General features: G+C 38.3%; 1 protein-coding gene across 3 annotated transcripts in view; it reads left to right on the top strand.

The window, feature by feature from the left end:
• Nucleotides 1-161: 161 nt before the first annotated feature.
• Nucleotides 162-14,962, top strand: part of SCFD1 (sec1 family domain containing 1) — a 50,877-nt gene continuing 36,076 nt past the window's right edge. The window contains exons 1-9 of one of the 3 annotated variants that reach the window (XM_040067423.2): nt 162-221; nt 4,468-4,538; nt 5,235-5,323; nt 6,311-6,401; nt 7,136-7,258; nt 8,320-8,407; nt 12,064-12,153; nt 13,320-13,375; nt 14,353-14,438. In XM_040067423.2, the coding sequence (XP_039923357.1) occupies nt 191-221; nt 4,468-4,538; nt 5,235-5,323; nt 6,311-6,401; nt 7,136-7,258; nt 8,320-8,407; nt 12,064-12,153; nt 13,320-13,375; nt 14,353-14,438 (725 nt within the window). In that variant the 5' untranslated portion in view covers nt 162-190. Of the gene's footprint in view, nt 222-3,749; nt 3,909-4,467; nt 4,539-5,234; nt 5,324-6,310; nt 6,402-7,135; nt 7,259-8,319; nt 8,408-12,063; nt 12,154-13,319; nt 13,376-14,352; nt 14,439-14,962 lie in introns of those variants that run through there. The other 2 variants (XM_040067426.2, XM_040067424.2) reach the window with 2 other exon arrangements.

Genomic DNA, 14,962 nt, shown 5'->3' with positions numbered 1-14,962 from the left:
AAGCACGGTGCTACGGGCCGTCCCCCGCCCGGTTCTCAGCGGGGCAGAGCGCGGGCCCGTGTTGTCGATCGTCAGCGGCCGTTCCCGGCTCGCCGCTGCGGCGGAGCCGGGCGTGCCCGCCCCCGGCCCGGGGCTCGCCACGTGTCGCGGCGGCTGCGCAGGCGGCGGCGGGGCGGGGCGGCGCGGGAAGATGGCGGCCGGGATCCGGGAGAAGCAGACAGGTGAGCGCCCGCCGGGCGGGCGGCACCGGCTCCTCCCGGCGCTCGGGCGGGGGAGCGGGGCCGGCCGCACGCTGCCGCGCCTGCCTCTGGCCCCGCGGGGCGGGCTGCGGGGTCCGCCGCGCCTCCGCCGGGCGTTCGCGCCCTCTCGCCCGGCTCGGGTCTCCCGGCAACGGGGTGGCGGCCCCTCTGCCGCCTTCTGCTCGCCTCTGCGGCGGCGGGCCCGGGGCGGCGGGGCTCCCGAGCCTCGGGCCGCAGTTCTCGCAGAGGGACTCGGGCCCCCGGGACGTGGCCGTAGGTGCCACCGAGGTGTGGAAGGCGCTCCGTGGGCGGGACTTGGTCTGGCCCGGGCCGTGAGCGGTGCCTCCTCTCGCGGCCGTGGGAGCCCACCCTCCGTTTCGGTTTGTTTCTGCCCGTGGGAAGGATCGACGGGAAATAGCGTCTAATAGTGTGAAAATAAAGCTGCTGTTGTCACGTTCGTGTCAAGACAATATAGGGACCTCCGAGCGTGTACTGACCCTCAAAAAAATAAGAATACTATAATAACAACTAAACTAATTGTGCATGAGGATTTCTGTGAGTAAAGCGTTTGTTATTCAGTCCCTTCTTAGACATTGCTGAGATTCCTTAATTGATTCTTCTCTGCCTTGATGCTGCTTCACAAAGCCTTGAACATACTCCCTAAAGCACAGGGAACGTCAGCTCTGTAGTCCTTTACTTCCCTTGCTTGCCAAAGTTGTAGTCAGTAGTTAAGCTGTAATCATGGCATTTTCTACTTGACAACTGCAGTATCTTTGGTGGTAAAGAGGATTCTGGATGCATTTAGTTAGCATGAAACTTTTGAATCATCTGCCTAAAAATCTCAGTCACAGTCTCTATGGACCTTAAATATTTTACTAGTATGCTTCATTTTTTGATACCAGTCTACTTTTTTGTAATCTCATTCCTCTGCCGTCTACCGTTGATATTGCTATTTGATGTTCCTCTGAAGTCCTTTGCTTATCTTCTCTTTGTTATCTTTCTAATAAAGCCTATTTTCTTTGAGCTCCTATTCTGTACAGCATTATTCTTTTCTATTGTTTGATTGTGTTCATATAGAGTGGTTTGGGTCGAAAGGGACCTCGAAGATCATCTCATTCTAACTCCCTGCCTGCTATGGGCAGGAACACCTTTCACTAGATGAGGTTGCTTAAAGCCCCATCCAGCCTGGCCTTGAACGCTTCCAGGTATGGGATATCCACAGCCTCTCTGTACAACCAGTTCCAGAGCCTCGCCACCCTCATAGGGAAGAATTTTTACCTTATATCTAATCTAAACCTGCTCTCTCCATTTAAGGCCATTTCCCCTTGTCCTATCACTACATACTCTTGTGAAAAGTCCTTCTCTAGGATTCTTGTACCCTTTAGGTACTGGAAGGCACTATAAGGTCTCCCTGGAGCCTTTTCTCTAGGCTGGACAAACCCAACTCTCTCAGCCTTTCCTCACAGGAGAGGTACTCCAGCCCTCTGATCATCTTGGTGGTCCTCCTCTGGACTTAATCCAACAGGTTCAAGTTCTTCTTATATTGGGCCAAATGTGGGCACAGTACTCCAGGCAGGATCTCACTGGAGGAAATCAGAGGGGCAGAATCCTCTCCCTCACCCTGCTGGCCCTGCTGCTTTGGATGCAGACCAGAGTTCTGGTGGCTTTCTGGGCTGCAAGTGCACATTGCCAGGTTATGTCAAGTTTCTCGTGCACAAACACCCGCAAGTCCTCCTCAAGGTTGCTGTAAATCCAATCTCTGCCCAGCCTGTATTTGTGCTTGGGTTTGCCCTGACCTAGCTGCAGGAACTTGCACTTGGCCTTGCTGAACTTCCTAAAGGTTACACAGGCCCAGCTTTCAAGCCTGTCAAGGTGCCTCTGGATGGCTTCCCTTCTCTCCAGCTTAGTGAGGAGGAATTTCTTCATGGAAAGGGTTAAATATTGGAATGAACTGCTCATAGAGGTGCTAGTCACCATACCTGGAGGTGTTCAGCTGGACATGGCAGTTGGTGCTATGATCTGATTGACAAGGTGATCAGTGAAAGGTTGGACTCACTGATCCTTTAGGTCTTTTCCAGCCTAAATGATTCTGTGAATTTGTGACCATACACAGCTTGATGTCATTGGCAAACTTGCTGCAGGTACGCTCAGTCCCACTGTCCATGTCACCAACAGTTGTTAATTGATTATTTCAGTCAACCTTTACGACTGAATCTGTTGTCTGTTAAGAAGATCTGTTCCAAGGAGCTAGATTCAACAACTAAAATATACTCAGAAAATGGCTTCTTATCATTTAGTTATGGTATTGCCATGTATGTGCACCATCTGTTGTGACCTTTATCCTGGTTCATAACCAGAATTGATTTCATAACAAAAACATATCACTGGGCAAGCACAGTAAAAACCTGATCCTTGACCCAGAGAACATTCAGCATTAGTATGAATGAAATGGTGATATGAATACAAAAAAAGGAACCCAAACACTTGCTGAATGTTGACATGATTGTCACAGCATGTTGCTAGTCTGATTACTCTTTCTTAGCAGAGAGCTTATGCCAAGTTTTACTTTAGATAATAAACTGTGCAGTGCAGCTGTTTCAGCTCTTGTAGTACCAAAGCACATAACCATACAGCTTTATATAAAATCGCTCATATGGCTGAAGATGTCACCAGCAGTGAGGGGCCAAAGGATCCAGGAGCAGCCTGTAAACAACTTTCAGGGCTGCTTTCTGGTGTTTTAAAAAGAAAAGAAAAAGGTATGAAGCAATTGGAAGGCTGGAGTCCATCAAGACTCAGTACTCAGTGCTAGCTTGGATTTTCCCACATTCAGGTTTCCTTGCTCCTAATGTTGTTTGAAAGGGCAGTACACAGGAGGAAGCAGGGCCTCAGAAACACTGCCTGGCCATGGATAGATGATATTAGGAAAGCCAAAGTTCTGCTGAGGTTGAGCCCTGCAGCTGTGTATCTGGAGAAAGAAGTGCTGCTGCTGCAACATTAGTAGCAAAAATGTAAATAAGAAGTAACATTGCTAAATGGAGCTGGTCATTTAATGGTGATAGACACAGATAGGGCTGAGGTAACCAGTGCTGTCTTTTCCTCAGTCTTCACCTACAAGTGCTTCCAGGCCTTAGTCTCACTTTGGAGGCAATCATTGAGTGAATCCTCTTGGAAAATACTCATCACATGAGGGAAAAGGCAGGCATGTATGGTAAATCATGCCTGACCGGCATAATTGCCTTCAGTGATAAAATGACTGGGTTTGTAGGCAGCAGGACAGTAGAGTATTTAATTTGTCTTGACTTCAGCAAAGCTTTTGACAGCCTAAATTTATATCCAAGTTAGGATGTTGTGGTCTAGATGAATGAGCTACTAGCTGTGTTCAAAAAACTGGTCAGATGGTCAGGCTCTGAGGGTTTGTAATTAATCAAACATAATTACCTAGGGGCTGGTAACAATTAGAGCACTGTGTGAGTGTATCCATCACTAATTTCTGCAAGCTTTTCCTCTTTGCAAAACTCTGTGATGATTTTGTTACAAGTTTTAAGAGAATAGGCACTATTGCACATACAGTCTTTTGCTGCTCGTCAAAGATGGGAGAGCAGCACGTACTGTGTTGTTTATCAGATAAATGAGGAAGGATTCATCACATAATTGATTTATGAATAAGAGGTAGGTGAAGCCTTATATGTGGAATGGAAAGTTAAATTAAAGTTCATTCCTCTTTCAAAGAGTTTTCCTGCTGCAAACAAAGGTATTTTTGTACCCCTTAAACCAGAAATTTCTTCATAGGAGATCTCAAAATCTTTCAAACTGTGTATTGATTTTTGTCAGGCATAAAGGTATTTTTTGTTTGGTGTGTACAATGTTGTTCCCGTGGGGTAGGAAAAGCAGATCAGGGAATAAAGCAAACTAGTTCCCACTGGACAGAATGCACCTTCAAGAAGATACTGGAATTATTTTTAAAGCAAACCATGTTAGAATACAACGTAAGTTAGAACTTCCTTCTTTGCCTTTTGCTGTGTCCTCTGGAGCCCATAAATTCTAACAGATGTGAACCACTTGTCAGTCAAAACTGCATAAAAATAATGAAAATGTGACTTGTTGCTTTTATATTTTGTGACAGTTTTCCTTTAAAATGAAATGTATAATAAAATCCCTCTAAAGGCTTTCTTTAGTCACTGTTGGTGAAGTGTAAAGAGAGTAAACATTCTCTGGCTTTGTTTTCCAGTGGCTTTGAAACGTATGCTGAACTTCAATGTTCCTCCTGTTAAAAACAGCACAGGAGAACCGGTATGGAAGGTAAGAACTTTTGGAACTGGAACAGAGAAATTTATAGTGTTCAGAAAAGTTCAGATTTGCAGATTTTAACTAAATCAGTTTCATCCTTCTTATTTTATCAACTTGTACCAAATATTTTTCCTGTATTATAAATACACAGAACAAGTATCAGAACTGCTGAAAAATACCTGAGTCAGAAAGAAGCCCATACAAGTGGAAGAACTATTGATAGCTTGAAGAAGCTAGCTTTATTACCTTTAAAATGTAACTTATAGGTCATGAGGAGTTTTTGCTACTACAAAACACATATTCTGTCTCTTCATCTGTTGTCTTTTTTCACTAACTCCTATTTTCTCTTCTGATTTTCCTGTAGTTTTCTCCCAAATGCAGTCAGGAAAACTCTACACATACAATAACAAATTTCTAACAGTAAGCTCTTGTTTGACAAGACACTTTTCAGGAGATGGAAGTGATGATTTCTTTTTCCCCTTTTATCACTGAGTTTCTCTTTGATTTTTCCTTTATATTTTATTTATTTGTAAGCACAGTTGGAAGTCCATGACAAATGAATGATTTATTATAAACTGGTAGATGTTTTGATGTTGAAGCACTTTGAAGTTATGGTAATAGTTCCCTAAACCTGAATTCCTGTATCCATTGTATTCTACAGTATCCACTTTTTACAGCACTTTATAAGATGATTTGTATCTCTTTCAGGTTCTCATTTATGACAGATTTGGCCAAGATATCATCTCACCATTGCTGTCAGTGAAAGAACTCAGAGATATGGGGATCACTTTGCATTTGTAAGTGCTTCTAAAAAAATTGGGAATTCTTTTCTAAAAAGAACATTATTTAATATTCCCCAAAATAATGAACAAATCTGAAAAATCATTGAATAAATAACTGCTAAAATAAAGATTATACACGGACTTGTTCCTAAATCAGATGTCAGTTATGCAGAATCAGAGTGGAGAGATACCTCCAAACACTGTTCAGCAGGATTTCTTGCTCAAAACAGGAGGACCTTGTTCAAAAATAAGAATTATCCAGTAGGTATTATTTTGGAATTTGTCTCTACAAATCCTTTTGCAATCATAAATATTAAAATTACATTGGTACAAACTGTTTCATGGGACTGTGTATGTTCTTTGCTTATCTTTTTACATGTGGATTTTACTAGTCTTCTGTCAAATATATGAAATCTTTAGGTATTGTTTTAAGAGATTTCTCATTTCTTTTTCCCCATATTACATTTACCTAGTCCATTGTCATTCCTTAGCTGTGGTAATAATCATGAAGAAACTTTGAACATACGTTTATTTTTTTACAAGTTTATTAACTTTTTTTGCTAAGTGAAGGCTAGAAATGGAAACACAATTAACCTGCTGACACATCAGCAGAAACGTGAGAAAAACATCTAAGTACCATGTCTTCAAGCAGGAAAGGCAAGTTTAATTGAATGAAATATAGTGGTTTTTCACCATGTGAACAGTTCACATATGAACTTCATGGATGCAGTATTTTAGCTTCCCCTGAATGGATAATAATGTTTTTGAACATTTTTAAAGGCTTTTCTCAAGCTTTGAATAAACTTTGAACACGTCTATTAATATATTTAGCCAAAAAATACACACATGTGATTTCTTTTCTTGCTAAAACTCTAGCTAAATATAGAAGGAAATTTTAGGAAATTACATTTGTCTCTACAAATAAATAATTTCTTTAACTTTTATAATTTTGTACGTATCAGAAAAGAAACTCATTAGAGATGTCTTTTTTCTTCCTGTCAGGCTTTTGCATTCAGATCGCGATGCTATTCCAGATGTTCCAGCTGTTTACTTTGTAATGCCAACAGAAGAAAATATTGACAGAATGTGCCAGGTAACTTGCATGTGTAATGTTTCAAAAGAGCCCACACAACAAGGTGTGTGAAGTAATCCTGCACTCACCAGAATGTAACTAGCACATAATTTGTCAGAAAAATATTATTATGCAAAACTTCAACTTCCTAGCAAGTAGAAGGGTAAACATGTCTCGTGTGTTTCATAGAGAGTTTGGGTAGTGAAAAGACAAGAGGGAATGGGTACAAATGCTCCATTTAACATTAGAAAAAGCTATTTTGGGGGGGTTGGCTGAATACTGGAGCAGATTACCTGGAGTGGAGTCTCCATCCTTGGAGAGGTTTGAAAACTGACTGGACACAATCCTGAGCCACCTGCACCATTTGATGCTGCTTTGAGTGGGAAGACTGGATTAGGGTAACCTCAATTTTTCACATTCCTGGGAATGAGATGGATGGAAGGTTGGTCTCTTTGACAGGGTAAGGAGAAGAACAAAGGGTATTTTTACTCAGCAGTAAGGTGTGAAATAGTAATTGCTGCTTTTTAGCTTAAATGTTATTTCCTGTTCTTTTGTAGTTCAGTGTTAGGTTGTTTATATCTGGATATGTAATCAAAATACCATGTGCAGAGCTGTATGAACAGACAGCTAAGCACTTCTGAAGGTTTAGTTTTACTCTGGACAATTGCAACATCACATAGTAGAAGTATGATTTCTTCTTTTAATTAGTCAGGAATGTATTAGTACTTATTCAGGAAAAATTTCCTTTATTTTAGGATCTTCGAAACCAGCTCTATGAGTCTTATTATTTAAACTTTATTTCTGCCATTTCAAGAAGTAAACTGGAAGATATTGCAAATGCTGCTATAGGTGCTAATGCAGTAACTCAAGTGGCTAAGGTAAGAAAATCCCCCAGTCCCTAATATTAGCACCACTAAAGGGGTCACTGCATTCTTACTTTTCAGGCATACTGGGGAAAAACAGAACCTACAGTCATCGCAGTAATGCAGCTTAGTGCCATACTTCAGCTGTCAAAAGTCCAAGTGCAAGACTTTTGGACTAAATGATAAGAGGGGAAATACAGTGGTTTCAGAGGATTCGTGATTGCATCAGCTGAATGGGTGCTTTCATTGCATATGTATTTCAGTATTATCTCTAAAATACACAAAAAGAGCAGTATGAGTGCAATTCTCATTTGAGATAGTATTTCATATGTACTCACTTTTACTGAGTATTCTTCCATACCTTTATGATTTAGAGGCATGTGTTAGGGATTTACTTTTATTTTTGTTGAATGGCTGTACCAAACCTGTAAATTATTAAGTAATATACTTAAATAAATTCACGTTTTCTCACTCCAGTTAGTACTGCTGGCATGAGAGAAAGCTGTTGTGAAATAAAATGAACACTACTAGTATTGTTTAAGCCTTAGGTCCTTAGCAGCAGAAAATTGGTGTAGGACTGTAAACTAACTTTGTTAAATCTGTTTTTCGGTTGTGATATCTCATTAATAGTTTATGCTATAAAGTTTAATTTTTTTTCCTAAATGTACAGGTATGTTACAGAAAGGTTAAAATTCATGAGCTGTAGTGTCTTATTGTTCAGATATTGCTCTCTTTCCTCTCTCCTGACTGAGAGCTCAGTGTTGATTATGTTGCAGTCATTCATATTCATAAACAATGAACCTATAATATTGAAATGTCCTCCATATATGTTTTTTTCAGTGATACTTGGCTGAAGTATCACAGAAACATGTGAAGTTGGACAGTTCTGGCATTTGCCAGTGCTCTAATATTTTGTGTTAATCACTCAACCCTTACACAGGCTTTTTAATTCTTAAATTATATCTTCCATTTATTTTTTTCTAATAGTTACTTGTGTAAAATGTAGCAGTAAATCACATAGAGGTTTTTTTATGCTTCACTCTGGACTACTCTGACCATTATTCCTTGCTTTCTAGGTGTTCGATCAATATCTTAATTTTATTACTTTAGAAGATGATATGTTTGTGTTGTGTAACCAAAACAAAGAACTTGTTTCATATCGTGGTAAGTAGAATTTATATAAATATTATACCAGAATGTATGAAATTGAAATTTGCTTTTGAAATTGTAGCTAATAACCAGCAATTACTTCATTTTGCTTTGATCTGCTCAGAATTCAGGAAAATCTGTTAGATATGTAAAATCATGAAAGAAGTAGTTCTTAGATATTCATTCAGCATCTTTTATTACATGGTGATTGTGATACTGGAAAATAAGTATGTATTTCTAAATAATAAAGCAAAACTGTGGTATAGACATTTATGGATAATAACACTTTTTATACAAGGAATAATACTGGAAAAATTGCATATTGTTTTCACGTGTAGATAGTCACTGTGGGTGGAAAATGGTATTCTACACAATAAGCAATACTGCTTGCTTCTGCAAGCATGTGAGCCAAGCATGTCAGCTTCTTCACAGAGTTTCAGAATTGCAAGTGAAATCAGCCTCCTAGAACTCTTTTTTTTTTTTTTTTTTGAGACTTCTGTTCAACTTGGTTTGGGACCTAGCTGGAAAAGCAGGTGGCTACCTTGGGTCAGTTACCTTGGTGCTGTGGCAACTCAAGTTGACATACATACTAGTTGTGATGATTGTCCACATAATCTTCCTTCTTCCATCGTGCCGATTTTATATACGCCTCTGTCCTATTCAATGTGCTTAACGTACAGAGAGCTACCACTCCACCACTCCTGCCCCTTACTCTGGATTTTACAGGGTACGTTGTCTGGCTACTTCTGCTCTTGTTTTACTCTTCCTCTCCTTTTACATGAGAACCAGTAATTGCAGAGCTGTAGGCTGTGTTTAATTGACCCATTCCTTAGAAAATACCAACTCATTTGTGTGATGTACAAGCGCAATGCAAGGGAAGAAGCAGAAGTCAAGATAGTCCTATTTTTGCACCAGCTCCTAATTACTTTAGTGTAGTTACATTGTCACACAGCTAATTCCTCGTGCACAGAATACTAAACAGTGACCAGATAGAGATGGGAAGTCTCTGTGATATTTAGCAGTGAGATTTTTCTCCTCTTTTGCCCAATATCCAAAGTCTGTACCCTTCTTTAGAACTGGATCCATAATAACTGAGTTGTGTCTCACACTGGGGATTGATTCCTTTGGCAGAATAAAGGGTATTTTTGTTTGAAAAGCAGATTATTGTTTTTCTTCACTAAAACCTGATGTCAAAGAGTTTTAAGAATAATTGTGTTGTGATGTGTTCCTGTGTATATGCAGATACTTAATTGACTGTCATAAGATTCCTTATGCTAAGAAGGAATTTGTATTAAAATGGCTGAAAATATTTTGCACCCATCAGTTCCTATCTGGCTTGTTTTCCTGTCTTGGGCCACTGAAATTTGCCAGCGTGTTTAAACCAGTCTAGAATGGGCTGTTTCCAAAAGCTCATCAAACAGAAATCTGATCTCCCACAGAGAGTGATGAGTTTTCTGTTAGAGCTCAGTAGCTGATCTGTCTCATTGTGTGAGTTCTAGATGTGGCACAGGCAGGCAGCAGGAATGTAGAGGTGAGGAAGAAGTGGGCTTTTTTGCCTGTGGAGAGTAACCCTAGCAGGACACTGCCAGTTTCATAATCTACAAAAGTCAGTGTAAATCTGAAGGTACTTAAAGATGGCTATTCTTGCAGCAGCACCACTGTGTGTGACCACAAATGTATCTGAATGGGTGAACTAAGAACTAATATAACAAAACAGGTTAATTTTCAGTTTCCTGATTCCTTGGCTGCATGTCTGCTTTTACAGAGAGATAATGTCAGGACAAATAAGCAATATAAAATCCTTCAATTATGTGAAAGACTTCCTTAGACAGAAAGGACACAACACTTTCTGTTTAATAATGGACAAGAAGCGATGAATTTAAATGCAACAAGAAAGTTTCTGATCAGATTTTAGGAGCACTTTCTAACTTTAAAAATAGTGAAGTATTAGATTACCTGTAAACTTTATGGCATTTTTGTGACTGGGAACCTCTTCAAATCAGTTTAGATACAGAAATTACATGGGTTTAACTCATTTTTGGAAAGGAGGACCAAATAGTTAATCTCTTGGGCTCCCTCTGATTCTGTTTTTCTAGGACTGCGTAGAAGGAAGAGTAAATGAGTAATATTGGTATAAAGCTGATATTTAAGACATCCTGTTTCATGCTTTTTTACCGTTCTTTGCAATTTGGTTGGATTTCGTAGTACAACAGGAATATGTAGGAGACCTATGCTGACTTTTCGGTAATAGATGCATTCCCCATAGGCTTATTAGAGTGGAGAGAGAGAAACTTATAGAAAACATGGTAGAACATTTTACCAAAATATTCTTAATGAAGTTTCTCAAAGGTTAATCTAAGAAGCAGTAGTATTAAGTATCTATGTTGGTTGCTATGGTACAGGAAAAGGAATGTTCTCGTAAAATGTGCATGGTAGACAAAATTAGAAGGCACTGACAGGAGGCAGATTACTGAAACATGAGAAATGAGTACTTCAAACATAATAACAGGATGGGAAATAAATTTTAAAATTGGAAAAGACGAGAGAAAAAATAAGGGGTTTTCCCCCTGTAAACTGGGAGACCATTAGTTGGAGATAACTACAGAATGACAGCCCTAGTGAATTTCAAATCTTTGTAATTATAGAAAAATATGAATATTGGGAATAGTCTGCCTTTCTTGGTGCTGAAACTTGAAACTTCTATTGCTACTGTCAGCCTAATCAAAACTTTGGTTCACTAACTATAGTTGCTGAAATATTATTCATGTCTCTAAACTTCTTACAGGAGAAAAGCTGGGGGAAAAAAAGCACCTCTGAAGTTAGAGAATGGTTATGGCTGTCCATGCATAAGTTTAGGATTGAAGGCTTAGTAATGTTCAGAGCTTTGAAATTAATTTTTGAAGAAAGTAGATAAGTAATTATGTGAGAAATGTTTAAAGGTAAAGTAAAACAAACAAGGATAGGATTTATGGCATGAATCCTGAGATAGTGCTTAACTTGAGATCTGTGGTAAGATTTGGTTTGATGTTTCCTGTTGGCAATTATATTCTTGTCAGGGTTAGTTACTTAAGAGAAATATTGCTGCATGTCTTCTATTCTGACCTAAATGTGGGAGGGGAAACCTCTCTTATCTGTCTAGTAAAATGTTTTATAACTTGAGAATTAACCCTAATTTAGAGACTGATCATAAATTTATGAGAAAAAAAATAGAATCTCCATGCAAGACATGAGATTCAGAAATTTTAAATATAGATAACTGCGTACTATAATTAATTATTTAAATTCGGTAGGTTTTGAGGATTTTCTTCCTGAAAATTGTTTGCCAAGTGTATGGCCATTTCTCTTGTATAAAATGTGTTTCTTAGTAGGTTTTTGTTAATGCAATACTAACATAATCCAAAATATACATATGCAGTGAGAGAGATTTGGAAATTACTGTGTAGTGTCTGACCTTATACAGTAAGCAATAATTAAGTTCTGCCAATTGTTTTCTCAGAAAAAAAGGGGGTGGAAACTAATAGATGTGCTATGGGGGGCATTTCAGGATGTAATCTCTTCAGCAACAAAAGCTGTTGACTACTGACAGCCATCAGATAAGAAGAGGATTACTCTCTCACTATTAAGGTGGCATACACTTACTTAACTCTACTCTTTTTTCCACACTGTTTTAGCCATTAACCGACCAGATATAACAGACACAGAAATGGAAACTATAATGGACACTATTGTTGATAGCCTCTTCTGTTTTTTTGTTACACTTGGTAAGTTTCCAAGTTCTAGCATATTTTCTACATTCAGTGAGATAACTAGAAGTCTGGTGAATTCATATAGAAAATTAAAAGCAGAATTAGATCTGTGACCAAAATCTCAATAATTCACAGGGTAGGATAATGATCTTGTTGAAATTACTGCTTTATATCACTGCAAAGTACAATAAAGGCTGTCCTTCATGAGAGTTGAGTCTTAGTCTTCAGTGTCAATGGGGCAAGAATACTAAAATGCAAAGGTTTGGATTAACTGTTTTGACAAAATCCTAATTTGCAATGAATTGAGTTTGCCTTGAGTTTGGATTTGTCATTCTCAATAAAAAAAAAAGAAAAAAAACCAACCCCCTAAACACCACATAATTAGAAGAAAAAATCTCACACAAATCCTGCAAAGATCTAACTGAAATAACTTCCTAAAGGAATAGGAAGATATATTAATTAATTTTATTGTGAGTTTCCTTGATACTTAGCTGATACATTTTTCATAGTGATGACATTTAACTTAACATGTAAAATTGGTCCATCTGAGATAGCTTTCTGACAAGGGGAGCTGGAGATGGCTATGGGGCAGTCTGTTCAAGGGAGATTCCCTTGGACCTATTCAAGTGTTAGTGTGATACAAATTAATGTCTTTTCCTCAGTCACTTAAAATCTGTGGGTTTGGAATTTAATATTTGTATAGATAAGTTAGAAATAGTAACTAAATATTTTGAAACCTGAAAGCAAATGGAAAATGTGCTTTTGAAAAGAGCATTACCATAGAGCATTATATAGTCCTGGATATAGCAGTGAGTTGTAACAGATACATTGTGGTGGTATAATATTTATTATTGTGTTTAAAGGAGTTCTGATGTTTTGAAAATAACTTCTAGTGCATCTGTGTGAGATAGTTTGTCCCCTCCAATAGTACATTAGCTTTCTTTCTAGTATACACTCTGTTTCTCATAAATTGTTGTATGGTGTATTCATTTACTTCTGTAAAACTTTATTTAATATTTCTGTATAGTATTTCTTGTTTCATAGATAAAGACTGCAAAAGGAGGGTTTAATGTAAGTTTGTATTTAATCTCAGAATGTTAGTAATAGTTGTTTATGAAGAGTAATGTAGTATAGAATCTGAAAATTACCATGCACGCAGATGTCAATGTATCTTTTATTAGGCGCTATACCTATAATCAGATGCTCAAGAGGAACTGCAGCTGAAATGGTGGCAGTGGTAAGAACTGTTTTTCTAAACACCTCTCATTGCTTTACAACTTTTCAAACACCACTTGCACTTTTCTCAGTGCTAGGAAGAGGTCTGGTGTCATTGTATCATTTTCCTTAGGAAGGAAATAAAACTGCAAAAGAGATACTTCCATTTTCCTTTCTGATTTGAGTTCCACAGAACTTCTGTAGAAACTGTAGTGTTAGGGAATCAGATAATGAGAAACTTAAACATAAGTAATTATTCCTAATCTAGAGTTTATCAAGACTTTCCAATAGGCATTATAAGTAAGCTGCATCTACGCAACCTAAAAAGTGGCTGTCAGGCCTATGTTTCTCTGTGTGTATCAGTAAGAAATTTTTATCTATCTTACTGGGAAACCCTTGTAAGTACAAGATATTTTTAGTATAGCAAATTAAACTGACATTGAACTTGATCATCAAATAAGGATGAAATGACCAAACTAAATCACAATTAACAATCTCTACAGAACTGTCTTCATTAGAAGTCACTGTGGTCCATTTTTTCCACCTTCTTTCGCATCTTCTTTGTCAGTGAAATGATGATACTGATTAAACCTAAGTATGGAGTGTGCATGCACTTATACTGAGGATAATCTCAGTTTTTATGAAACAGTTGTGTGGCAGTGTCTAGAAGCTCAGTTTGCTGCTTCTGCTGTAGCTCCCTCTTGATGCTTCCTACTGGTATTTTCTACTTGCATGTTTAGGGAAAAGGTGCTAATTGTCTAGGAGATTAGTAGGCATAAAGGAAACATCTTCAGTGTAGTCCTGGACATAGATATAAATGCTGGGGGGGCAAAATAGATGTAAGATTTATTTCTTTCCCATAGACATGATCTAGTCATCCTGAATTTAAGACATTTATAAACTACAAAAACAGAACAATAAATCTTTTATTGTTGATTATGTAAAGAGGTTAGGAATCCATTGGTTTGTTAAAAGAGATTTTGTTTTTCCCCTCCTCAGAAATTGGATAAGAAGCTCAGAGAGAACCTAAGAGATGCCAGAAACAGTCTTTTTACAGGTGACACACTTGGAGCTGGCCAGTTCAGGTATTGTGTTAGTAATTTTATTTTTCATGTTACAGTTGTTTGGGTAAGTCACCACTGTACTGAAACTATTTACAACAATTTAGTTCAAATTCTATATTAAAAGAATTTACATACTTTCAAGGGAGTTTTCCAATCCCGCAGCATAACTCTTTTAAAAACTTACAACTATTAAGTGTATGGTCCTAGGATAGTAAGTCAGAAATCGTGTTATGAACCAATTAATTTTGTTCAGCCTCTAAACCTAGCAAGAGCCAAACTTCTGGAAATACACTCTGTTTACAGGGCTATGAAATGCAGTTGGATCTCTGAACATAGTTCTGAACTCTTAGTCCTTTAAAAGAAAGACCCATTTTCTTGCTTGTGAATGCTCTTACCAGTTTATTTATATCAAAAGTAAATGTTTCCCAGCTGATCCCTATCTTCACCAGAGGACTACTGTTTGAGAACTACCTCCTGGATAATGAAGGTCTGTTAAGTCATGACCATTTGAATCCTTTGTGGATGCTCATGAGCGTCTGATAATG

This window comes from Hirundo rustica, chromosome 6 (assembly GCF_015227805.2).
Source record: "Hirundo rustica isolate bHirRus1 chromosome 6, bHirRus1.pri.v3, whole genome shotgun sequence".
NCBI classification, from domain to species: domain Eukaryota; kingdom Metazoa; phylum Chordata; class Aves; order Passeriformes; family Hirundinidae; genus Hirundo; species Hirundo rustica.
The sequence above is the reverse complement of the archived record's forward strand: the minus strand, read 5'-3'. Positions and strand labels throughout refer to the sequence as shown.